The 25,321-nt window shown below is 38.5% G+C and overlaps 3 protein-coding genes and 1 pseudogene across 11 annotated transcripts in view; all 4 read left to right on the forward strand.

Moving 5' to 3' along the window:
• Positions 1–4,467, forward strand: part of LOC135635450 (plant cysteine oxidase 3-like) — a 5,723-nt gene extending 1,256 nt beyond the window's left edge. Inside the window, exons 3-8 of one of the 7 annotated variants that reach the window (XR_010495633.1) lie at positions 693–855; positions 2,167–2,367; positions 3,138–3,256; positions 3,346–3,511; positions 3,621–3,665; positions 4,331–4,467. Coding sequence is in view for 3 of the 7 variants with exons in the window: in XM_065146518.1 (XP_065002590.1) it covers positions 693–855; positions 2,167–2,367; positions 3,138–3,256; positions 3,346–3,432 (570 nt within the window). In the remaining 4 variants the exon portion in view is untranslated. Of the gene's footprint in view, positions 1–692; positions 856–2,166; positions 2,368–3,137; positions 3,257–3,345; positions 3,761–4,330 lie in introns of those variants that run through there. The other 6 variants (XR_010495634.1, XR_010495635.1, XR_010495632.1 and 3 more) reach the window with 6 other exon arrangements.
• A 2,097-nt stretch (positions 4,468–6,564) lies between these two features.
• On the forward strand, positions 6,565–12,211 carry LOC135636933 (alpha-amylase isozyme 3C-like; annotated as a pseudogene).
• Positions 12,212–14,353: 2,142 nt separating this feature from the next.
• LOC135636738 (plant cysteine oxidase 3-like) lies at positions 14,354–19,369 on the forward strand. 3 transcript variants are annotated; one of them, XM_065148723.1, is made up of 6 exons: positions 14,354–14,500; positions 15,198–15,358; positions 16,302–16,464; positions 17,776–17,976; positions 18,747–18,865; positions 18,955–19,369. In XM_065148723.1, exons 1-6 carry the CDS (start codon positions 14,380–14,382, stop codon positions 19,039–19,041), a joined length of 852 nt encoding a protein of 283 aa, XP_065004795.1. In that variant the 5' UTR covers positions 14,354–14,379; the 3' UTR covers positions 19,042–19,369. The 3 variants fall into 3 exon arrangements, with proteins under 3 accessions (XP_065004795.1, XP_065004796.1, XP_065004797.1); XM_065148724.1 differs by having other exon boundaries at positions 18,968–19,369; XM_065148725.1 differs by having other exon boundaries at positions 18,987–19,369.
• Positions 19,370–22,794: 3,425 nt separating this feature from the next.
• Positions 22,795–25,282, forward strand: LOC103980556 (protein trichome birefringence-like 19). Its single transcript, XM_009396994.2, has 2 exons — positions 22,795–23,490; positions 24,284–25,282. The coding sequence occupies exons 1-2, from the start codon at positions 22,903–22,905 to the stop codon at positions 25,103–25,105; spliced, it is 1,410 nt and encodes a 469-aa protein (XP_009395269.2). The 5' UTR covers positions 22,795–22,902; the 3' UTR covers positions 25,106–25,282.
• The last annotated feature ends 39 nt before the right edge of the window (positions 25,283–25,321 follow it).

Here is a 25,321-nt window from a genome sequence, read left to right on the forward strand (position 1 = left end):
TTTGCACTGAGCTTGTCTATTTTTATGACTATCCTTTTCAGTTGAATATCAAATTTTGAATAAACTAAGGTTTGTACCATTTTGACATGGAGTAGGGTTCTTAAAGTCAGAAAATAACTTTTATGAATTGGTCACCTTTCCTTTCCTAAAAGGACATTTAAGTGATATGATTGTCTGTCTATAATGGAAACAAGCAGAAATCTGATACTTATCAAATTAAGGGCTGGAATTAATCATTTTTATGGCTATCCTTTTCAGCTGTATATCTAATTTTGAATAAAATAAGTCCTGCTACTATTTTGACATGGTGTAGGTTTCTAAAAATTGGAAAATAACTTTGATGAAATGGTCAGCTATCCTTTTCTGAATGAACATTTAGATGATGTAATTGGTTGAGTATTAAGGCAAACAAGCAGAAATATGATACTTATCAAATCAAGGAATGGGATTAGCCATCATTTGTTACCTAATTAGAATATTGTTTTTAGAACTCCTTTAAATATATTGGGAAATAATGTCAGATGAATGAAATTTCTAGAAAATAAGAAAACAAGACCAAGATCTTATTTGATGAAATAGTGAATAGTCCGATAGATTAAAACTTGATAAAGTTATTTACCTATCTGATGGTCTTCATTTCTCCATTTCTTTTGTATAATACTAGGCCCTTGATCTTTTATCTGTTGATGCAGATTGGTATATTCTGCTTGCCCACTTCATCTGTTATTCCACTTCATGACCATCCTGGGATGACTGTGTTAAGTAAGGTTCTATATGGTTCTATGCATGTGAAGTCATATGATTGGATAGAGCCTGCCTGCTCGACGCGAAGTAACAAGCCAGATGACTTTCCTGGTCTGCTTTTAAGCCTTTAATAAATATTGCATTTCTATCATAATCCTGGCTACTGTTGAAGTTGGTTAAATTGTTTGATGTTTCTTGAGCCAAAAAAGGGTCTGATATTCTGAAGGGATTTTGACTTTTTTTGTTGAATTGTTGACGAACAGACTTTAACAGACGTGTATGGTATGATAATGACTGAAACATAAAGAGTCCAGTTTTCACATGTCAAACCTTTACTTTCAATCTTTATGGAGGTAATATATTGGTTGCTATTTTGACTTTTTTTGTTGAATTGTCGACGAACAGACTTTAACAGACATGTGGATGGTATGATAATGACTGAAACATAAAGAGTCCAGTTTTCACATGTCTAACCTTTATTTTCAATCTTTATGGAGGTAATATACTGGTTGCAATGCAGTTTTTCAGAGTTATATTTGTGTTGGCTTCCCCTTGTTTATTATGTAGCAGTTTTGGTTTTAGTATATCTGAATACAGATATGTTTCTGTCTGTTGACATGTGTTTGAGTCCATGGAATATATGTACTTGAATCTGTACATGAACATTTTACCAAACTTAGTTATGTGGTTCTTAGTATGATAACACATAATCACTCCTTTTATAACTTTGTTAGATTTTGATTTATGAACAAAGTGAGAGGCTATTGATGTAAGCCTTGATATTAGTTCCCATCTCGAACTATGTCCTCAACCATCCTCCTGCAGTTTACAGACACATACATCACAATTCCAATTCCTAATGGGCTCAGTTGGAGTTGGATTCCTTCACTCTAATAGTGTTGGTTAAATCAAGCTTCTAGGGTGTATTTCTAAATTTTTCCAGCTTAAATCTAGTATAATCTAACTAGACTATTCAGCAGAATTAAGAGGTCTGAGGACACTGCAAGCTTGAATAATTTTGTCATCTGTAGCTGGTCTTTATATATATGTATGTATGTATGTATATGTATATATATATGTATGTATGTATATGTATACATACATATTATATATATACATACATATTATGTATATAATTTTATTTTTTGTTGGGTGGGGGATGGTGGAAGGATTAATACCAGGAAATAAGAGCTGCATCTTGGTATTAAAAGACAAAACAAAGAGTAATCTGAACTGCCTGCATTCTTTTCTGCAGCTTTCTATGATACTAGGTTTGCTTGTAGAAGCTTGCTTTTGTATATTGGAGATCTTTGTAGTTCCATTTTATTTTTCCGGGCAAATTGTGTGTGTGTTTTCACATCATGGTTTAAAACATAATCTTTAGTTCCGAAAAATGTGTTTCAACTTTTCTTGTTTGTGCAGTAACATTGGCAAAATTACACATGGACACTGTTCTGACAGCACCATGTCCAACCACTGTTCTATTCCCAAGAAGTGGTGGCAACTTGCATTGTTTCACTGCAGTGACTTCTTGTGCTGTTCTTGATGTCTTGGCTCCACCATATTCTGAGGAAGCAGGACGGTGTTGTACCTATTACCATGATTACCCATACTCCACTTTCAGTAAGTAAAGATAGCCAATCTTCACCAGTGTCTGCTTTACCAACTCTATACTATGGTTGATATTTTGTCATTTGAAATAAATAAGTGCAACGTTTGCTGATCTACAAACAGATTTTTTTTGTTTAAAGTGTTTGTAGAGATTATGATTATGAATACATGAATCTATGCATATTGAAATTATGATCATGAATACATTATGGTGCAAAGATCTCTGTGCTTTCATATGATCATAATGCTCAGCCTGTAATCCCTGCCTGAAGGATGAAATAAGGGGAAAAGAATATAATTCTAACCTGAAGCTGTGTAGCCCCCTCCGATCGACTTATGCTTGTGCACATGTACACCTGATGAAAAGGCATGGGAAAAACTTTAACCAGTTATATATTATAAATGCTAGACAAAATCCTCTTTATCACCAAAAAGGTGTTCAACAGTAACACTTTTGAAGAAACAATTGGCTTTGTGCTGATAGTTTATCAATTTTTATATGAACGAGTTAGTTCTAATATGAAGCATGTTGGCCTTTATGTATTGATGACTATTGTAAATATATACTCTGAAAAAGAAACTTTTGCTACTATCAAGGCTATGGAGCTTTCTTACTTGATTTTAGAAGTAGTTGAATGATGTCATATGGAGGAAATTCTTGACCGAACAACTCGGTTGAATTGACCGGAGGCTTCCATTTTAGTTGTTTATGAAACAATTTGTGAAAATTGTCCTTTGTTTCTTTGGAGAATCGATAGTATGTGACAAGTTTAATTTGACAGCACCTGTGAGTAGAATTTTAGTGAATGAGAATGAAGATGAATATGCATGGCTTGAGGCTATAGAAGCTCCAGATGATCTTCACATGCGTTCAGGCAGATATACTGGACCAGCTGTACAGGTATAGATTCAGTGCTCCTGAGATATATGAATACTCAAGCAATGGCCTTATTAATCTTGTGATGTGTGTTTGTATGCTGTTGGATTGAGTTCCTAACAACAGGAAGAGTCATGGTTTCCAGGATCATGCACTGTAGTCTGAAGTATCCCTTCTTGGTGCACATCAAGCTACAGTGAGAGCAACTCCTCCAGCATGAAAGAGAAGATGACAGCTCAATCTACAGGCCTAATCTGATTTGAAGAACATTGGTCCAATGTAACAACCTTATGCATGCTATGGTTTTGTTTTGCTACCACCGAATGAAAGTTTCTTATTAATTTTGAACTGGAAAGCAAAATGACCGTGTTATCTTTGCCTGTTGCAGTTCAAGTTCCCTTGGTCCAGAATCAGACTGCTAAGTTAGCTTCAGGTTGTTTCTAACTTTATGTTCACAGACGCATGTAAAAGATCTAGGACACTATTTTTATCTTGCAAATAAATCGGTGAAAGAACTTTGAGCCACAATGGCAACTCTTCTAAGCTCACATTATGGATGTTAATTTATTCATTTTGTAGGAAATTTATTTCTGACACACTGATAATTTTACTTAACCATGTGGATGCTCTTAAATTTGTCATTCGTTTTAAAATTCTTCACTGATTGGAAGCTGGAGGAATGTAAGGAGCACTAAATCCCTCCAAAATATTTATAGTGACTACTGATTAGTTTTGCTGGGCAAAGCTAGTACTTAACTGTTCAAGTGTATTTATTTATGACCTCTTGCTAAATTCTGATGAGAGATACTGAGTAGATCAAACCAGCTGACTGGAAACTCTCAGGACTTTTGATTGTTGTATTAGATTTTTATTTGTTTAGGATCTTCGTTACTGCAGAATTTGGTTGTTTGCTGTTCCACCGGGTCATTGTGCATGCTATTCCAGCTTTGTGCCTGCCCCTTTTTGGCTTCATGCCACTTGCAATCCTTTAAATAGATGTTGGCCATTTCACATAATTGTTCTACAGATGCTTCAGCTTAACATCCAACACGTGCAGGAGTGTATTTTGATTACTTAGATACTTTTTGTTGTCATTAGGTCAGATTGCAGCATTTGGATCTGACTTGAAGTGTATCATTCATGTAACCCACAGAAGCATATGAAAGAAGAAAAATCATGGTGGTATTTTGAAGTAGTGATCAATTACATGGAAGGAAAAAAAGACCACCCATTGCAGAGTACATACTAAATGTAAGTATGATCTTCGAGCTTCTTTTTAGGTCTGATGCAGACATGGGTTTTTTTTTTTTTTTTTGGTAAAAATGGGATTGAAAATTGAACACAAGATCCCTGACTTTGTTGACTAAATCTTCTTATCTTTATTATACTTCGAAATCTCTATGACTAATAATATATATCGGTATCTTTATTAAATAGCTAATATGCTTCGATTATGAAGTTTGTACCTCATAAAATAATATTGATCATCCTAAAATCTCTTATATTATTTCCTGTTATGTGCATATATCTCATAACTTGATATGGACATAGTTTTAAAAGACATGCATGCCAGATTTCATATGTCAATTTCATATTTGTTCGCCAATATATATTGTTCTATGTGTTGCTCATTTACAATTTCATGTATCCTTCCAAAACCACAAAGGTTATGAATATATATATATGAAACAATTCAGAAATTACAAAACCATCATGTTAGACACTTTAACTACTGCAACTTCAAAGTAAATAATCCTTTAATATTATTTTTCCTCCTTGTTGTTTTCTTGACCACAGATCAGAAGAAGCATCACTTAAGCATGTCCTTACAAGACTGCTTTAAACACCACAGCTCTTTATATTTACAGGACTCCTGAGATCACATTGCTAAAAGACTGCTTTAAACACCACTAAGCTTCTTAGTTCTTAGCATTACTCACTACAAGAAAAACTGGGTTTACATCTCTCAAAAAGCTTCATCTTTGATTCATAAATAAACTTGTTGTTACTAATCAATCACAACAACTCAATTTTCACATAATAACTAGGAAAAAATTAGAACGGGCTGTACTGAAAAGAATAGCTTACTAAGCAAATTTGCTCATTTAAAGATGCTTCATATGTGAAGCACTAATAATAATATAAAAGAACTTGATGACCAGGATAATCAATCAGGCTCTCTATGCCCCCACAATGTCCTAAAGATAGATAGGAATGGCATGAAAGCCCCAAGAAAAATTCCACTCAAAGAATAATCATCAAGACTCATAAAATCATACTGGAAGATATAAGGAAAAATAAGAGGAAACTTACTTTTGCATTAAGTGGAAGATGTTTTATTTGCAAACCAATAATCTTATTTATTTTTTTGATATAATTTAATATTATATAATCTTATTTAATTAAATAAGTATATTATAGATCTATACTTTCTTGGGAGATGTATTTGATGAGAAAACTAATGACTTATCCTAAATCTCTTACTCTCGTCTATAAAAAGACAAAACCTCTTAGGGACATGCATAACACATGATCAAAATTATTGATTTATTCTTGTCTCTTTTTATTTATTATTTTATTGTTCAAAATATGATATGAGACTGAAGCAAATTTTTGATATTTTCTATATTTTATAGATTCATTCTATAAATACTATTCATAAATAGTGTTTAAGTGTATAGATGCCTCCGAATTTTTTATGGTCTGATTTATAAATTCTATTTTAGGGTACATGTGATATTGATAGGCTCCCTAACCTAGAGGATTAATTTTGATCATGGCTTCAAAAACATTTTGATTTCAAAATTGACGGACAATTTCAATACAAATTACTAATTTTCTTTATTATAGTTTAATTAAAAATTTAAAACATAAAAAAAATTAAATAAAAAAAATTGATAGTTTTAATTTGAAATCGACAAAAGATTGATTTGGTTTCGATTTTAACCCAATTCGAATTCCGATTCGAACCAAACAACTATGAGCTTCATCATAATCATAGTTTCTCATGAACTTAGTTTGAAACAAAATCAAATAGTAACACCCAAATGCTTCTTCTAAACTTACCAAATTGTCTTGATGGACTTGACAAATATAGGCCATAGATTGGTAGCATAAATGTTGCTCATAAAAAGTTGCATGTCTGAGTAGTAACACACCAAACCTTTATATTTGGTTTTCTTCTTATTTTCAATATTTACAAATAGATGATGTGAAAAATAGGATATATATATATATATATATATATATATATATAAAGAGAAAACCCCTTTAAAGTTTCAGGGATTGTTTGGTAAATTCAGTCACTCTCGGCCCTAAAAGGAGGAGAAACGAATGAAAGCGGAAACCGCAATCTTTTTGGTTATCCGTTTCGCTTCGCTCTGCGTCCCTCCGCCTCTTCCTCATCCTCTGTTGCTTCCGTCGTCGATTCTTCTCTCTCTCATTCTTCAAGGAAGAGAAGGAGGAAGAGATGGGTTCCGACGCCGCGGCCTACGATGCCTCCGTTGCCGCCATCTCTCGCGACATCGCCAGGAAAAAGAGGGTACAAATTCACGAATTCTTTTCTTCCTCCTCCTCCTCTGCCTCCTCATCCTTAATTCGTGTGATTCGATCCCAATTACACGTCTGATTTCGTGTCTTTTTTTCGATCAGGCCAACAGGTCCGCAAAATTGAAGCAGTGCAAGCTCGATGCAAGGCGCGAGCAGTGGCTCTCCCAAGGTATTCATCCGATTTGTTTCGTTGCTCGGCGATTAGTTTGCGGATTTTTTTGGGGGAATGAGCGTGAATTTAGTTTAGTAACTTTTGAGGATCTATTTATCTCTCTTCCTTGGGGATCTTTTGATGTTTTTGTCTCAAAATTCGATTTTGTTGAGATTTCTTTTACGATCTGCAGTGAGGAACAAGGATTGCATGGTGACGAGCAGGGGAGCGCCTGCCGCCTCTTCTCCCCCTCATGTTGCTCTTTCTAAGAAGTTGGATCGCACATCGAAGGAGGAGGAGGAGGAGAAGCATCGGGTTGAGGTGGAGCCGGATGGGTTGAGTTCCCACGAAAGTGAGGAAGGTTCCCCGACTCACTGCAGCCACATGAATGGATGTGCTAACAATAGCATCAGCAGCGAAAGCAGCTTCGGATCCTCTTCCAGAAGCTTTAGCAGTGCCGAAGTGGAGGAAGATATTTGCGAGGAGAGAGGGAAATATAGCGAGATCCGGCGACGACACGGACGGCCACCAGCGTCGGAGAAGAGAACCGAGCTAGAAGTTGAGGCTGCGGCGGCGGAGTCTTTCCTTGGGGGTTTGTTTTCTCTTCTTGGCATTTAATGGCCGTATCTGATCGAATCCTTTCAAGATTTGACGGCATCATCGAATCCTTCTCTACATCGTCTTTTTTCTGTGCCCCCGGTGACCAGATCGGACGATGACGACCGATTTTTGCTGCAAGTCAGCTCGAAATCCCGTCATAGGTCGAGGAATCGGAGTTTCCTCCTTAGTTTGGCTTGTGCTGAGAATAATCGTACTTAATCTGTGGTATATGCGACAACATGTTCGAGATTCATAGGTAGTAGTGATATGAGGCGGTGCGAAGAACATGGTTTTACCCATCCATGTTGTTAGTGAACAAATATACCGTGACTGATAAGTCAGCATGGTTAGGTCCCCGGGCCGATGTCGGGAGCTTTCCACAGTGTGATCTGGGTGATGAGGTGGCCGGGCCTTCGGGAAGGAGCGTCGGTTGGCGTTGGTCGGGATTCGGACCGGTTGACAGCTCCTCGCTGTGGGGTGGATGGCGTCCTCGGGTTGAATCCCTCGGCTCTCGCGGGTGATTGTCCGCCTCCAAAAAAATGGCCCTCGTCATGTGGTCCCCGGCCGTGGCCCCTCCGACGAGCAAGTCAGTCCCGAGAAGGGTTGTTAAGAGTTGTCCTCCTTTTTTTTTCTCCCCTCGGTGCGGAGGGCGGCCCGAGGTTTTTATACTGTTGCAAGGGGGTCGATCGTACACGGGTTGGCGTGGTGGACGCACCAGATAGTGCCTCGATACAGATTCTGTTTTGGCGTGTGGGGATGGTGCCGTCCCGGGTTTATCGGGACGAGACGTGTCAAGTGACGCCTTGGGGTATGGATTCTGACGTTGCGCGTCGCATCGGCTGTGACGTGTCCGGGGGGCAAAATATACCTTATCACTTCTCCCCCCGTCAAGACGCGTCGTGGGGTCCTCAAAGGGTCGGGAAGCGTGTATGGGTCAGAATGTTACGATTGTGTTGCGAGTGGGATCGGGGTCGGCTCGTTGTGGGGCGGTTTGGAGGGGCAGCGCCCCGCGCCTTGAGAAGGGTCGAGACTGCTGATCGGGCGATCGAGCCGAATGAGGAGAGGTCGTTGTGCCGTAGGTCGTGTAATTAGTTTGGCGCGACTCGGAGTTACGGACGACGAGTTGCAAGTCGGAGACCGAGCTGGAGCGGCTCGGGCAAGGGGCTAGCAGAGACGTGACTCGGGCGTCGGATGTGGCCGAGATGTGAGTCAGGAATAAATCTGAAGTGACACGGGTGAGGAATCGACTGGCGAGTTGTTAGTCGGTAATCGATCTGGAGCGACTTGGGCGAGGACTGGGCTGGCGAGTCGCTAATCGAGAATCAATCTGGAGTGACTCGGGCGAGGACTGGGATATGCATGTGATGCACATGTGGAGTGGAATCATTTGTAAAGCAAGAAATGACTTGGAGCAATTCATATCTTATCAATGTTACTATGCGATGCAAATAGTTGTGGATTTTTGGCCCACAAATCATCTCTAGTGTCGACCAAAAGAAAAAATAACTCATATCTTTACGTCACCTAGAGATGCATGCATGCATTTGAAATTTGGCTTTCAGATGCATGCATTTGAAATTTGGCTTTCAGATGCATGCATTTGAAATTTGGCTTTCAGATGCATGCATTCAATTCTAACACTCATTTGGCTTTCAGATTCATGCATTCAATTCTAACACTCAAAAGAAGAGACTATAATTAATCATACCAATTGTAAACCAAAAAAAAGGAAATACTCTGATTATTGCGAAGAATTTGCATTTATTCGAAATTATTTTAAGAGGAGATGTTAGTGTATTGTTGGAATAAGCTAACACTAATCTTCATTAACGAATCAAAAGGGAAGCTTTCCGTAAGTACGTGCATGCATGCATAAGGTTGATTGACACCATGCAATATACTAATCGTTTGACTTGAGAGAAAAAAAGGGGAGGGATTAAATAACATGGTTTATGTCTCCTCTCAGATGGCCTCATCGACGCCAATGATCAAAGTAATAATGCATCTCAATATCACGTTCGATTTCTCCATTATTGACTGCACCAACACTCAAACATTATGAATCTTATCTATACCTCTCTCTTACAACTCATGCTTCATCGTATATACACAACTTAATTTGTCTCAGACCCAATTTCCCAGTCAAGATGAAAAGGAGTTGTCAGCAAAGATGCTCGACTGCACATACCATGGAAAGGGATAAGAGAAACGTGCATGTAACAACATCTGAGAGGAGCACAAAATAATCACATCAAAGTGGAGGAAACGGGCGCCACCTAGCCCGTTGACCCATGAAACCAAGCTTGTTTTGGAGGCAATCATTGAAGAACTGAGTCGAACGAGGAGGAGGAACTCGATGTTCCTCCCATCAAATGTATGGAAGTGGAACGTCGGTGGTGTGGTTGTTGACTAGAACGAGAAAGAGGAGGAGAAGCTTAAAAGAGATATAGTTAACAGAGTTTCTTTTAATTGTGCATTTAGCTAGATCCAAACAGAAGAGCGGATCAGCTCGTCTGCTGGGCCTGTCGATCTCGATACGTAACCATCGAATGAAATGATCCGACCCGTTTAATTTGACTGACGGAATTATGGGTCGAGTATATAGACCCGCTAGCAAGTCGAGTCGGATCTATACACAACTTTAAACGTTTTAGGGGGGCTGAGGCAGTGAATAGGGTTTGTGTGAAATATTTAGCTTGTTTGGGGATCTAAACACAACTTTTAACGATTAGTTGGTCTTCATACTTGTGTCATTATCCTAAATTAGGTTTGCTGTGAAATATTTAGCTTGTTTGGGGAAACAATCAAAGATCATCATACGAGGCTGTTTCTCGTTTGAGAGATGCATTGCGTGTGCTTGAGCTGTCCGAGATGTCTAGGGTTTGATATGTTTTTGTGGTGTATGGTGACTTGTTATTTTGTTTCTTTTCATGTAGATATCTGTTTATAATTCGTTTGCATCCTCTTTTTTTTCAGATCTGAAAGTGAAATCACTTGGTCCTTCGATGTTTCTGCTTCTGTTTCTTGTCATTCTGAACTTGGCTCAGTCCCAGATACTCTTCCAGGTAGAGATAAACAAATCCATTTCTTTCCTTCGTCCTTCATCGTGTTTACAGTAAAAGAAACGAATACGTTGCAGGGCTTCAACTGGGAGTCGTGGAGGCAGCAAGGCGGCTGGTATAACTTCTTGAAAGACAAAGTCTCTGATATAGCCAACGCTGGAGTCACCCACGTCTGGCTACCTCCGCCCTCGCACTCTGTCGGCGTTCAAGGTCGTTCCGTGATTCGTATTTGCCGTCGTGATCACTCTCACATGTTGACCAAGTCGGCCTTGGTCTAAACTATTATGTGACACTTCTCCTTTCAGGTTACATGCCGGGGCGGCTCTACGACTTGGGTGCTTCCAAGTATGGGAATCAGGATGAGTTGAAGGCGCTGATCGGCGCTTTCCACGACAAGGGAGTCAAATGCGTGGCCGACATCGTCATCAACCATCGTTGCGCAGACAAGCAAGACGGGAGAGGCATATGGTGCATCTTTGAAGGCGGAACCGATGATGCCCGCCTCGACTGGGGTCCACACATGATCTGTAGGGATGACACACAGTACTCCGACGGCACCGGCAACCTCGACACCGGCGAGGGCTTCGCGGCGGCTCCCGACATCGACCACCTCAACACGCAGGTCCAGCATGAGCTCACGGACTGGTTGAACTGGCTTAAGACTGACATCGGCTTCGACGGGTGGAGGCTCGACTTTGCCAAGGGTTACTCCTCAAGCATCGCCAAGATCTACGTCGAACAGACGCAGCCAAACTTCGTGGTGGCTGAGATCTGGAGTTCATTAGCTTACAGAAACGATGGGAAGCCAACATACGATCAGAACGGCAACCGCCAGGGGCTGGTTAATTGGGTTCAGCAGGTCGGAGGCCCAGTGACGGCCTTCGATTTCACCACAAAGGGAATACTACAAGCTGCCGTGGAAGGTGAACTGTGGAGGATGCGTGATCCCCAGGGGAAGGCGCCCGGCATGATGGGGTGGTGGCCAGAGAAGGCTGTCACCTTCGTCGACAACCACGATACCGGTTCAACGCAAAAGGTTGTGGCCTTTTCCTTCTGATAAGGTCATGCAAGGCTATGCTTATATACTCACGCATCCGGGAGTCCCTTCCATCGTAAGTATGCTTCTGCCTAACATTCGATTCAAATAGTTTCATAGCCTGACGATTATATGTTTGTGCGTGCAGTTCTACGACCACATGTTCGACTGGGGATTGAAGGAGAAGATAACTCGGTTGGCTAAAACCAGAACACGAAATAGAATTCATTCGGGTAGCTCTCTCAACATTCTGGCCTCTGATGCTGACCTCTACATGGCAATGATCGATGGGAAGATATTGACAAAGCTAGGCTCGAGATACGACGTGGGGAATCTCGTTCCTTCCAACTTCCACGTCGTTGCCTCTGGCAATGACTACTGCGTGTGGGAGAAGAGATAAAGACGATGATGATGAATCATGGAAGAGACTTTTCGCTTCTCTTTCGTTAACGTTTCTCATGTGTTGTAAGAAAAAATATCGTATTCCCACATGTACATTTATTCGTCCTGCTTGAGAAAAGTTATAGAAATGCTATTTTATATAATTTGGTGGTTTAATGATTCGCTTACTGCACAGCTGACTTGTGTTGACCAGCAACCTGTTGTATAATTTTTATGGTAAAACCTGTAGATGAGTTGGCCACAGTACATATTAGTTCTAGATGATTATTGATTATGTTATTTTCTTCTGCTGAGTGCAGCTTTTTTCAATTATTCAGTGTTCTGAGCACATTCTGAAATTGTGAAGACGTCTTGTTCCATTGTCGTAGTATAAAATATTTCAGCATACAATGTCTAGTTCTACAAAAAATGCTGATCCTGAGTTTCAGGGAGTTGGACACAAAGTGTATCCTTATAAGAAATGTTATAAAATGCACCATGTGGGCAAGTTATTGTCACTATTGGTTGCACAAATTTTTTAGCTGTTATTTTACTCTTCAAATTGTTTTTCTTTGTAGTATCTTTTGTTTTTTTAATGTGAGCATTTACTTAACACCACATAGAGGAACAGAAATATGGCGTAATGAGAACTTTCGACCAGTGCCTATACCAAAGTCTGATTATGGTAAATTCTACTCTGGAGATTCATACATAATTTTACAGGTAATTTTTGTTATCTTCTCATTATTTTTCTTTCTTTGCCTGAGAACTGTTGCTAGATTTATGTAACAGATCCATATGGATGATATTATTTTGATCATTAAAAGTTTAATTAGGATTAATTTTGATATTTTTACTGGTGCCTTGTTATTTAATATTAACAAGTTATTAAGCATATAGGAATTTTCATGGATACAGTATTGCCAAACTTGATCCATTATAGCCCACGCAATCATAAAAGATTCCCAAAAGGTGATCCATATCCATTACTACATTAGTTTCATATGTAAAAGGGAAATATACTAAATAATTATATTAATTTGATAAAAGATATGTATGATATAATGATTTGTAGTGTTAGGATTGTACGTTAGTAATAAACAAATGTTCTTGTCATAGGTGGAAAATATCCCCATGATTTATGTTATGTCATATTCACGATATTATTTTGATTGATACAAAATTATTTGGACTTAATTTTAACTTTAGCTATCAAGATAAATTTTAGATTAAGAAGAATCATGACCAAATACATGAAATATAATCTTTGAAATACTATTAAAAAATAAGGATGTATTTTAAATAGATGAATAAAAAAATATTGTAATATTTTAGTTATCTTGGATGCATCATTTGACAAAAATAAAATAAAATAATATTTTTAAAAGTGCTGGGATTAAAAAAATAATATTTTTCGAAGGTTAGAAATAAGATTTAATAAAATAAAAGATTAAAAAATAAATAAATATTGCTCTAATAGAGAATAAAATGAAAAAATATATCATGTAACAAAATATTCAAAGAAAACTAGTATTTATTGTGGTTAGACGATGCAAGTTGATTAGGATTAATAAGGTGAGAAGAGTGAGTTCACTGGCAACAATAAAAAAAATTTATTTATATAGAGTTCAACAATTCTAAGGAAAAATAAGGTTGTTATATAGAGGTGAGGTAATAATGACGAGACTCCCATGAGTCTCTCTTGACTACTCCAACCCCAGAGTTGGTGGAAAACTTTCAAATCATGTAGTAAATCAAGATAACTATACGCAAACGATTGAGGGTTAATGACCAATGATTGTATTATAGGCGAATAAAATATCGAATGACTAGAAATTTTATCTTCATAATTTTAGAGCAATCATCAAATCCAAAAGTAATATACAAATCTAGGGAGTTATGAAATCTCACTAAAGCCAATGAGTATAGAGGAGATCAGTTGGAAGTCATTTACGCTTAACCTCGATCTTCAAGAAAGCATCATAGTATATGATATGTTGGCAGAATTTCCCGTGTCTACTAAAATTCTTTTTATCATTACATTGGTGATCTTGAGGTGACCACCATAGCATCATTATGATGAGGATCAATGTGCTCAATCTCTTCTTCCTTAAACACAATCGGAGGATCTCCTAAGGGGTAAAATCTTTTATATGGAGGGTCCCTGACATAATTATTTTTGGATGTGGAATTGATTCTCTAAATATGGGTCCCCATATATATATATATATATATATATATATATATATATATATATATATATATATATATATATATATATATATATATATATATATATATATATATATATATATATATATATATATGACATCCATAGAAAAGAAGAGGCGGGCGTTTTGGGGGATTCATGGCGAGGGGCTCGTCAGTGCAGGCGCTCTACGAGCTCTGCAAAAAGACCTTCTCGCCTTCTGCCGCCGCTTCCTCTCCTCCTCCCACCTCCGCCATCCGAAAGATAGCTGCCCTCTTGGGTAAGCCTCTCTCTCCGCATTGTTCCTCTCTTAATGCATTTCATTTCTTTCCGTGCTTGTGCCGTGTTGCTTCTCTACTGTTTTCCTCTCAATTTCAATTGGATTTCTCTATTGCGAAGATTTTTCTCATCGAGTCTACTCAATTTGAGGACTTTGATGTTTTTTTCTCCGACTAGCATCAGAAACCCTAGTCCACAATCATATCATGTATAAAGGAAAATTAAAAGAAAATTTCGGAATACTTGGATCTCAATCGACGTTTAGGGTACCTGGATGGCGTCAGTAGTTTCAATCTCGATCATTTTACCAATGCATGTCTTTGTGTTTGTATTACCGTGTTCTTTGAAATTTGCGATAGGAGTTTTTTCTTTTGGATATATAACTAAAGGAAATGAAGCACCATTCAAGTAGGTTTTGTTGTTTGTGTTTCTATACGATGCATGTGTTTGTATCCATGATCTCTTTTTATGTCAAAACTGTTTTCCTACTTGGTGGTCTACATATTTTTGTGCACCAGTTTTGATCGACTCAAGGCTTGAATGGCCAAAAACATAAATAATCATTGAGGTTATTTCTAGCAGCTTCCGTTTGTAAACCTTAGACACTGTTATCTTACGTTAAGATAAACCGAAAAGAAGTCATTTCTGTTTTATCATATTTTAATCACTGGTTCTTGAATGGTATTTATGCTGTTCAGATACAATCAGTCCAGTGGAAGTCGGACTCAAAGCTGATGATCTGGAGGATGAAAGGGGTCATGGCTTTTTTGGCTCAAGCATATATAAACATTCAACCAGGGTAGCTCGATGGGCTCAACCGATAACATACTTGCATATATATGAGTGCAATAGTTTTTCGGTAAGTTTCAATCGACCAGTCATGTTTGTCTCTGACTTGAAATTATTTTTATATCTGAGATTACAGTTTCATTTGCTTAAAATTTATATTCTTGATCATGATGAAGACATTGAGATTCTTGCAATAAACTAGGTGTAAGGCAACCTATTATTGATGAGCTGTCCAGTAATATTATCATTATTGTGAGAGGCAAGAGGAACTTGCTTTATTTTTATCAGATAACCGTTGCAGACCCTCGCTGGCAAGAGCCTTTTGCACTGAGCTTGTCTATTTTTATGACTATCCTTTTCAGTTGAATATCAAATTTTGAATAAACTAAGGTTTGTACCATTTTGACATGGAGTAGGGTTCTTAAAGTCAGAAAATAACTTTTATGAATTGGTCACCTTTCCTTTCCTAAAAGGACATTTAAGTGATATGATTGTCTGTCTATAATGGAAACAAGCAGAAATCTGATACTTATCAAATTAAGGGCTGGAATTAATCATTTTTATGGCTATCCTTTTCAGCTGTATATCTAATTTTGAATAAAATAAGTCCTGCTACTATTTTGACATGGTGTAGGTTTCTAAAAATTGGAAAATAACTTTGATGAAATGGTCAGCTATCCTTTTCTGAATGAACATTTAGATGATGTAATTGGTTGAGTATTAAGGCAAACAAGCAGAAATATGATACTTATCAAATCAAGGAATGGGATTAGCCATCATTTGTTACCTAATTAGAATATTGTTTTTAGAACTCCTTTAAATATATTGGGAAATAATGTCAGATGAATGAAATTTCTAGAAAATAAGAAAACAAGACCAAGATCTTATTTGATGAAATAGTGAATAGTCCGATAGATTAAAACTTGATAAAGTTATTTACCTATCTGATGGTCTTCATTTCTCCATTTCTTTTGTATAATACTAGGCCCTTGATCTTTTATCTGTTGATGCAGATTGGTATATTCTGCTTGCCCACTTCATCTGTTATTCCACTTCATGACCATCCTGGGATGACTGTGTTAAGTAAGGTTCTATATGGTTCTATGCATGTGAAGTCATATGATTGGATAGAGCCTGCCTGCTCGACGCGAAGTAACAAGCCAGATGACTTTCCTGGTCTGCTTTTAAGCCTTTAATAAATATTGCATTTCTATCATAATCCTGGCTACTGTTGAAGTTGGTTAAATTGTTTGATGTTTCTTGAGCCAAAAAAGGGTCTGATATTCTGAAGGGATTTTGACTTTTTTTGTTGAATTGTTGACGAACAGACTTTAACAGACGTGTATGGTATGATAATGACTGAAACATAAAGAGTCCAGTTTTCACATGTCAAACCTTTACTTTCAATCTTTATGGAGGTAATATATTGGTTGCTATTTTGACTTTTTTTGTTGAATTGTCGACGAACAGACTTTAACAGACATGTGGATGGTATGATAATGACTGAAACATAAAGAGTCCAGTTTTCACATGTCTAACCTTTATTTTCAATCTTTATGGAGGTAATATACTGGTTGCAATGCAGTTTTTCAGAGTTATATTTGTGTTGGCTTCCCCTTGTTTATTATGTAGCAGTTTTGGTTTTAGTATATCTGAATACAGATATGTTTCTGTCTGTTGACATGTGTTTGAGTCCATGGAATATATGTACTTGAATCTGTACATGAACATTTTACCAAACTTAGTTATGTGGTTCTTAGTATGATAACACATAATCACTCCTTTTATAACTTTGTTAGATTTTGATTTATGAACAAAGTGAGAGGCTATTGATGTAAGCCTTGATATTAGTTCCCATCTCGAACTATGTCCTCAACCATCCTCCTGCAGTTTACAGACACATACATCACAATTCCAATTCCTAATGGGCTCAGTTGGAGTTGGATTCCTTCACTCTAATAGTGTTGGTTAAATCAAGCTTCTAGGGTGTATTTCTAAATTTTTCCAGCTTAAATCTAGTATAATCTAACTAGACTATTCAGCAGAATTAAGAGGTCTGAGGACACTGCAAGCTTGAATAATTTTGTCATCTGTAGCTGGTCTTTATATATATGTATGTATGTATGTATATGTATATATATATGTATGTATGTATATGTATACATACATATTATATATATACATACATATTATGTATATAATTTTATTTTTTGTTGGGTGGGGGATGGTGGAAGGATTAATACCAGGAAATAAGAGCTGCATCTTGGTATTAAAAGACAAAACAAAGAGTAATCTGAACTGCCTGCATTCTTTTCTGCAGCTTTCTATGATACTAGGTTTGCTTGTAGAAGCTTGCTTTTGTATATTGGAGATCTTTGTAGTTCCATTTTATTTTTCCGGGCAAATTGTGTGTGTGTTTTCACATCATGGTTTAAAACATAATCTTTAGTTCCGAAAAATGTGTTTCAACTTTTCTTGTTTGTGCAGTAACATTGGCAAAATTACACATGGACACTGTTCTGACAGCACCATGTCCAACCACTGTTCTATTCCCAAGAAGTGGTGGCAACTTGCATTGTTTCACTGCAGTGACTTCTTGTGCTGTTCTTGATGTCTTGGCTCCACCATATTCTGAGGAAGCAGGACGGTGTTGTACCTATTACCATGATTACCCATACTCCACTTTCAGTAAGTAAAGATAGCCAATCTTCACCAGTGTCTGCTTTACCAACTCTATACTATGGTTGATATTTTGTCATTTGAAATAAATAAGTGCAACGTTTGCTGATCTACAAACAGATTTTTTTTGTTTAAAGTGTTTGTAGAGATTATGATTATGAATACATGAATCTATGCATATTGAAATTATGATCATGAATACATTATGGTGCAAAGATCTCTGTGCTTTCATATGATCATAATGCTCAGCCTGTAATCCCTGCCTGAAGGATGAAATAAGGGGAAAAGAATATAATTCTAACCTGAAGCTGTGTAGCCCCCTCCGATCGACTTATGCTTGTGCACATGTACACCTGATGAAAAGGCATGGGAAAAACTTTAACCAGTTATATATTATAAATGCTAGACAAAATCCTCTTTATCACCAAAAAGGTGTTCAACAGTAACACTTTTGAAGAAACAATTGGCTTTGTGCTGATAGTTTATCAATTTTTATATGAACGAGTTAGTTCTAATATGAAGCATGTTGGCCTTTATGTATTGATGACTATTGTAAATATATACTCTGAAAAAGAAACTTTTGCTACTATCAAGGCTATGGAGCTTTCTTACTTGATTTTAGAAGTAGTTGAATGATGTCATATGGAGGAAATTCTTGACCGAACAACTCGGTTGAATTGACCGGAGGCTTCCATTTTAGTTGTTTATGAAACAATTTGTGAAAATTGTCCTTTGTTTCTTTGGAGAATCGATAGTATGTGACAAGTTTAATTTGACAGCACCTGTGAGTAGAATTTTAGTGAATGAGAATGAAGATGAATATGCATGGCTTGAGGCTATAGAAGCTCCAGATGATCTTCACATGCGTTCAGGCAGATATACTGGACCAGCTGTACAGGTATAGATTCAGTGCTCCTGAGATATATGAATACTCAAGCAATGGCCTTATTAATCTTGTGATGTGTGTTTGTATGCTGTTGGATTGAGTTCCTAACAACAGGAAGAGTCATGGTTTCCAGGATCATGCACTGTAGTCTGAAGTATCCCTTCTTGGTGCACATCAAGCTACAGTGAGAGCAACTCCTCCAGCATGAAAGAGAAGATGACAGCTCAATCTACAGGCCTAATCTGATTTGAAGAACTTTGGTCCAATGTAACAACCTTATGCATGCTATGGTTTTGTTTTGCTACCACCGAATGAAAGTTTCTTATTAATTTTGAACTGGAAAGCAAAACGACTGTGTTATCTTTGCATGTTGCAGTTCAAGTTCCCTTGGTCCAGAATCAGACTGCTAAGTTAGCTTCAGGTTGTTTCTAACTTTATGTTCGCAGACGCATGTAAAAGATCTAGGACACTATTTTTATCTTGCAAATAAATCGGTGAAAGAACTTTGAGCCACAATGGCAACTCTTCTAAGCTCACATTATGGATGTTAATTTATTCATTTTGTAAGAAATTTATTTCTGACAAACTGATAATTTTACTTAACCATGTGGATGCTCTTAAATTTGTCATTCGTCTTAAAATTCTTCACTGATTGGAAGCTGGAGGAATGTAAGGAGCACTAAATCCCTCCAAAATATTTATAGTGACTACTGATTAGTTTTGCTGGGCAAAGCTAGTACTTAACTGTTCAAGTGTATTTATTTATGACCTCTTGCTAAATTCTGATGAGAGATACTGAGTAGATCAAACCAGCTGACTGGAAACTCTCAGGACTTTTGATTGTTGTATTAGATTTTTATTGGTTTAGGATCTTCGTTAGTGCAGAATTTGGTTGTTTGCTGTTCCACCGGGTCATTGTGCATGCTATTCCAGCTTTGTGCCTGCCCCTTTTTGGCTTCATGCCACTTGCAATCCTTTAAATAGATGTTGGCCATTTCACATAATTGTTCTACAGATGCTTCAGCTTAACATCCAACATGTGCAGGAGGCTATTTTGATTGCTTAGATACTTTTTGTTGTCATTAGGTCAGATTGCAGCATTTGGATCTGACTCGAAGTGTATCGTTCATGTAACCCACAGAAGCATATGAAAGAAGAAAAATCATGGTGGTATTTTGAAGTAGTGATAAATTACATGGAAGGAAAAAAAGACCTCCCATTGCAGAGAACATACTAAATGTAAGTATGATCTTCGAGCTGCTTTTTAGGTCTGATGCAGACATGGGTTTTTGTTTTTTTGACCAAAAGGGATTGAAAATTGAACACAAGATCCCTGACTTTGTTGACTAAATCTTCTGATCTTTATTATACTTTAAAATCTCTATGACTTAATAATATATATTGGTGTCTTTATTAAATAGCTAATATGCTTCGATTATGAAGTTTGTACCTCATTAAATAATATTGATCATCCTAAAATCTCTTATATTATTTCCTGTTATGTGCATATATCTCATAACTTGATATGGACATAGTTTTAAAAGACATGCATGCCAGATTTCATATGTCAATTTCGTATTTGTTCGCCAATATATATTGTTCTATGTGTTGCTCATTTACAATTTCATGTATCCTTCCAAAACCACAAAGGTTATGAATATATATATGTGAAACAATTCAGAAATTACAAAACCATCATGTTAGACACTTTAACTACTGCAACTTGAAAGTAAACAATCCTTTAATATTATTTTTCCTCCTTGTTGTTTTCTTGACCGCAGATCAGAAGAAGCATCACTTAAGCACACAAGGGAAGTGGGTTGGAATCGGTCCAGTTGTTGCAGCTAGCATGACAGATTCTTGTTTGGTTCGAAGCTCATTGTCACCTTTAATCATGCTTGGTCTTTTCTCTCCATCGCACCGGTGGCAATGGGACTTTGACAGAGGTGATGACATGCAAGGTGCACCAAACACCAGTGATATCTACTGCCTACCTGTACAAGACGCACACCTTGTACCTAATTTCTTCATCATTCATTGATGCTCAGACCATCATGTTGCATGGATTCATCTTGAGATGGGGCCTCGGTATCAGCAGTGCTGTCGGCAGCCGCCAAAATATTCTCACGTCTCTTCGTCCAAAAATGCACCGGTGGAGCGAAATGGAGGAGGCATTGTTCATGTGGTTTTGAACAGTGACAAGGTAATCTCCCTGGAAAAGTCACGAAAGCTATAATCCTCAGGGAGTGTGATGGATGAGTGCTTCTCCTTGTCATGGCACAAAGTCTCTCAGAAAAATAATGCTGGAATTAAAATGATCGATCACTGTCGATTCAAAGCTTAAGCTCTACGAGTCATGAAAGGTATGGATTTGTAATATTAGAGTAGATCTTGGTGAATCTTGCATTTGACCTCTGTCTCATCAGCAATATTTGCTTGTGGTTGGACACATACTAAATCGTATAGATCAAAGGCTGTTGGCATGTGTGGTGTTCCTTTTTCTTATATCCCACCTTTGTTTGTAGCCAAACGGACGGGAATCTAATTCTCCCCTCCCAACTTATAAGTGAACTATCTTTTGTTTATGTCCTTTCTTTTTATCCCTATTCTCTTGGTTTAGCTCACCCACCTCCTAGACTCTTATTATGACACGTTAGAACCCTAAATTATGACCACTACATATGCTTCGTGACACAGAAAAAATTATACCTTTTTTTTGTACACAAACTATCCTTGCACTCTTATTTCTATTCTCTTTTTAATCAACAATCTTAGAACTAAAATTATGCTTCACCCAACACAGTATGTGCTTTTATATGATCCTCAACTCTCGCTTCTCTAACACTCATTCCTATTGCAACAAAGGATGAAAAAGATGTTAGATGAAGAGCCTAAATAAGGGTGTTTTATCATATAATGACACTCCTATCAAAGACAATTTTGTCAAATTATTTATGGTTGGATCGCAAAGTATGATTTTTCAAGGAGTAATATCATAATAAATCAAGGGTTGTATACAAATTTAACTGAGCAGGGAATTCTAACTCCTTCAAGCACTTGTAGAAAGAAAAGGAAAGAAAAAACTTGAGAGCTATGCTGCCAGAAGTAGGGGCATAAAGAATTAAGCCACACTTAAACTATGTCCTCCATTTGGTGGAAAGCAAGGAATCAAATATGATGTGTCCTCCCTGATTGATAGATGAATTATTTAGCATTATTAATCAATTAATAGTCCCTGGTGAATTCTTAAACTAATTATATGTTTTGTGGCATTATCATACAAAAGAGACTGATATAACTCAAAAACTTCTATTATCATATGGTTAATCTTCATTAATTGACCATTAGCATAACAACATTGAGACTTGAATTGATATTAGTACTCCTCTCAAAATATTGAGAAACATTAATGGTAAAATAACTGGTGGAGATATTAGTACTCCTCTCAAATTCAGTAATAAACTTCAGTTTGTTGGATGGAAGATGACAGAAATGGAATGCATGCAATATTAAATCTTGAAGGGTCAAATATACAATGTGTGAGACCACATGTTTCTGGATTAAATATCCTTCAAATAGGGTTGGTATCTTATCATCTTTCTACTTGTATGTGGTGACATGGACATGATTAATGTATGAGCCAACACTCTTAGAAAGTTTTCATTGTTTATGGATTCCCCCACCAAATATTTCATCCGTAATCAAACCTGCGTCTATAATAAGATATTGACTCCTTTTGCATGCTTTACTTTCCTCAACTTGTTCTTATTATGTATTCTTCAGTACCTTTCAGAAACTCTCTCTCTCTCTCTCTCTCTCTCTCTCTCTCTCTCTGTTTTGAGTCTGTGGAAGGAGTAGGTGCTTTGGCAACTTCATGACTGAACATTCTAACAACAGCTTAATTTTTTTTTGTTTCTGTACCATACCATCCTGATTAGTTCCTGTACATGCAAATTATTTGGGCAGGAGAATAGGTTTCTTCTTCTCTCTCAAGCTAGCCACTGTGGTCTTTTGCAGCATGGACAACTATAAATGGAGAGCAGCAGCATATGAGGTGGGAGAACCTTCTTCTTCTTACACCATATCATATAATGAAGCCTTATTCTCCAGAGCTTCAGAATGGGAGCAGCAGAACAAGCCTGCAGAACACCCCCAGGATAGTCCTCCTCCTCACTGCCACCTTGTTCCTCCTCACCATCATTCCTCTCTATCTCTTCCCTTTGATAGCCACATCGTTCGCATGGAGAAACTTGTCCACTCCACCTTCCTCCCCTTCTCCTTCTCTTTCTTCTTCCTCTTCATCTTCTTCTTCTCGTGACATGAGCCGTGACGCCATGGCTGGTGTGACGATGGCCAAGAGCTCGTGTGATATCTTTAGGGGGGAGTGGGTGCCCAACCCTAACGCGCCTTACTACACCAACGAGACGTGCTGGGCCATCCATGAGCACCAGAACTGCATGAAGTTTGGGAGGCTGGACACGGAGTTCCTGAAGTGGAGGTGGAAGCCGAACGACTGCGATCTGCCCATCTTTAACCCGGCGCAGTTCTTGGAGCTCGTCAGAGGGAAGTCACTGGCCTTCGTTGGAGACTCGGTGGGGAGGAACCAAATGCAATCCCTCGTCTGCCTCCTGCTCAGAGTAAGCCCCTCTCCAGTCTTTCTTCTCTCACCTTCCACTCGATGAAGGAAGCTGTATTATGTTCATAAGCATCGATGGCCAGAATGACTCACCACCCTTAAGCTGAGCTGAACCAATCAGCACACTGCACAAAGAACTTCACAGCTACAGTGGAAGGTTGACATGAGAGGGGAGAGCGCATAGATGTCATGTGCTCTATTCACTTTTTGTAGGATAGTATCCTATGGAATTTTTGTCAGTGATGATAACTAGTCCTCAACTCTCAGTAGCATACTTTCATCTATATATATATATATATACATATATATATATTGCAAGGTTATCTTGTAGCAAGTATACAACTTTAAGATCATTCTTTGTGCCAATAAGCAGTCAGAAAAGTTCAGACTAGCCAGTTGGTGGAAGGTATAAGCTCAAATCTTTTGCTAGAAAAATATTTCACATTTATATTAACTCAATATCTTGGGTTTGGTAGGAGGAGGACAAAAGAGTTGTGTATCTTTTCAGCTTATAAATAGGAAGGTTAAGCATTTTAACTTCAGACTAACCAGCTATGTGACTTTTGTAGTGTTCCATAGATATATCTGTCCTTTGTTCTTTTGTTTCTACTTGGTTAGAGCCTAACCATCCTTTGTGCATAGAGCAATATTATTTCTTGGCCTGTAGGGGTGGAGTGGGTACCCTTTCCCTGTCCTAACATTTCTGGTGTCTTACATGCATACACTAAAATGTAGAGCCAATCACGTATCATCTTTTCGAAAGGATTTCGATCTCTGCTTCGTCAAATTTATAGGTCACATATGCGGTGGATGCGTCGGTCACTGAAGATGAGAAGTTCCGGCGGTATCACTTCCCGACCCACAACTTCACGGTGGCCAGCTTCTGGTCTCCGTTCCTGGTGAGAGCACACGAAGCCGACCCCAATGGCCCAACCCTCACCGGCCTCTTCAACCTCCACCTGGACCAAGTGGACACCAACTGGACCACCCAGATGACGCCGTTCGACTACGTCATCGTCTCCGCCGGCCACTGGTTCTTCCGCCCCACCATGTTCTTCGAGGCCGACCAGCTCGTCGGCTGCCACTACTGCCTCCACCCCAACGTCACCGACCTGACCATGTACTACAGCTACCGGAGGGCCTTCAGGGCCGCGCTCCGGGCCTTCAACGACCTCCCGGGCTTCAGGGGCACGGTGTTCCTCCGGACCTTCGCGCCGTCGCACTTCGAGAACGGCGAGTGGAACAAGGGGGGCAACTGCGTGCGGCAGCGGCCGTTCCGGGGCAACGAGACAAGGATGGACGGCTACAACCTGGAGATGTACATGGCGCAGCTGGAGGAGTACCGGGCGGCGGAGGGCGAGGGGAAGGAGAAGGGCGTCAGGTTCCGGTTGCTGGACACCACGGAGGCGATGCTACTAAGGCCGGACGGTCACCCGGGCCGGTTCGGCCACCGCCCCGACGAGAACGTGACTCTCTACAATGACTGCGTCCACTGGTGCTTGCCGGGGCCGATCGACGCCTGGAACGATTTCCTGCTCCACATGCTGAAGAACGAGGGTGGCAGATCAGCCGCCGGCCGACGATCCAGGAACGACAGGAAGTCCACGATCAAATAGGTGATCGACATTGCTTCTCTTTTTGTTCTTAGAGCACGTAATTTGTATTTTAATTAGTATACCATACTGTGGTCTACATGAATTTTGGTTTGTTCTTCATCCATGCATCAAAAGGTTGTAGAAAGCTGTGTGATAAGGCATTACCGTGAGACCAATGTCAATAATTGTTGTGCTGAAGCTACTGCTGCCTTATCACCATTAAATAAGCCTACTTCA

Source organism: Musa acuminata, chromosome BXJ3-4 (genome assembly GCF_036884655.1).
Source record: "Musa acuminata AAA Group cultivar baxijiao chromosome BXJ3-4, Cavendish_Baxijiao_AAA, whole genome shotgun sequence".
In the NCBI taxonomy this organism is placed as follows: Eukaryota; Viridiplantae; Streptophyta; class Magnoliopsida; order Zingiberales; family Musaceae; genus Musa; species Musa acuminata.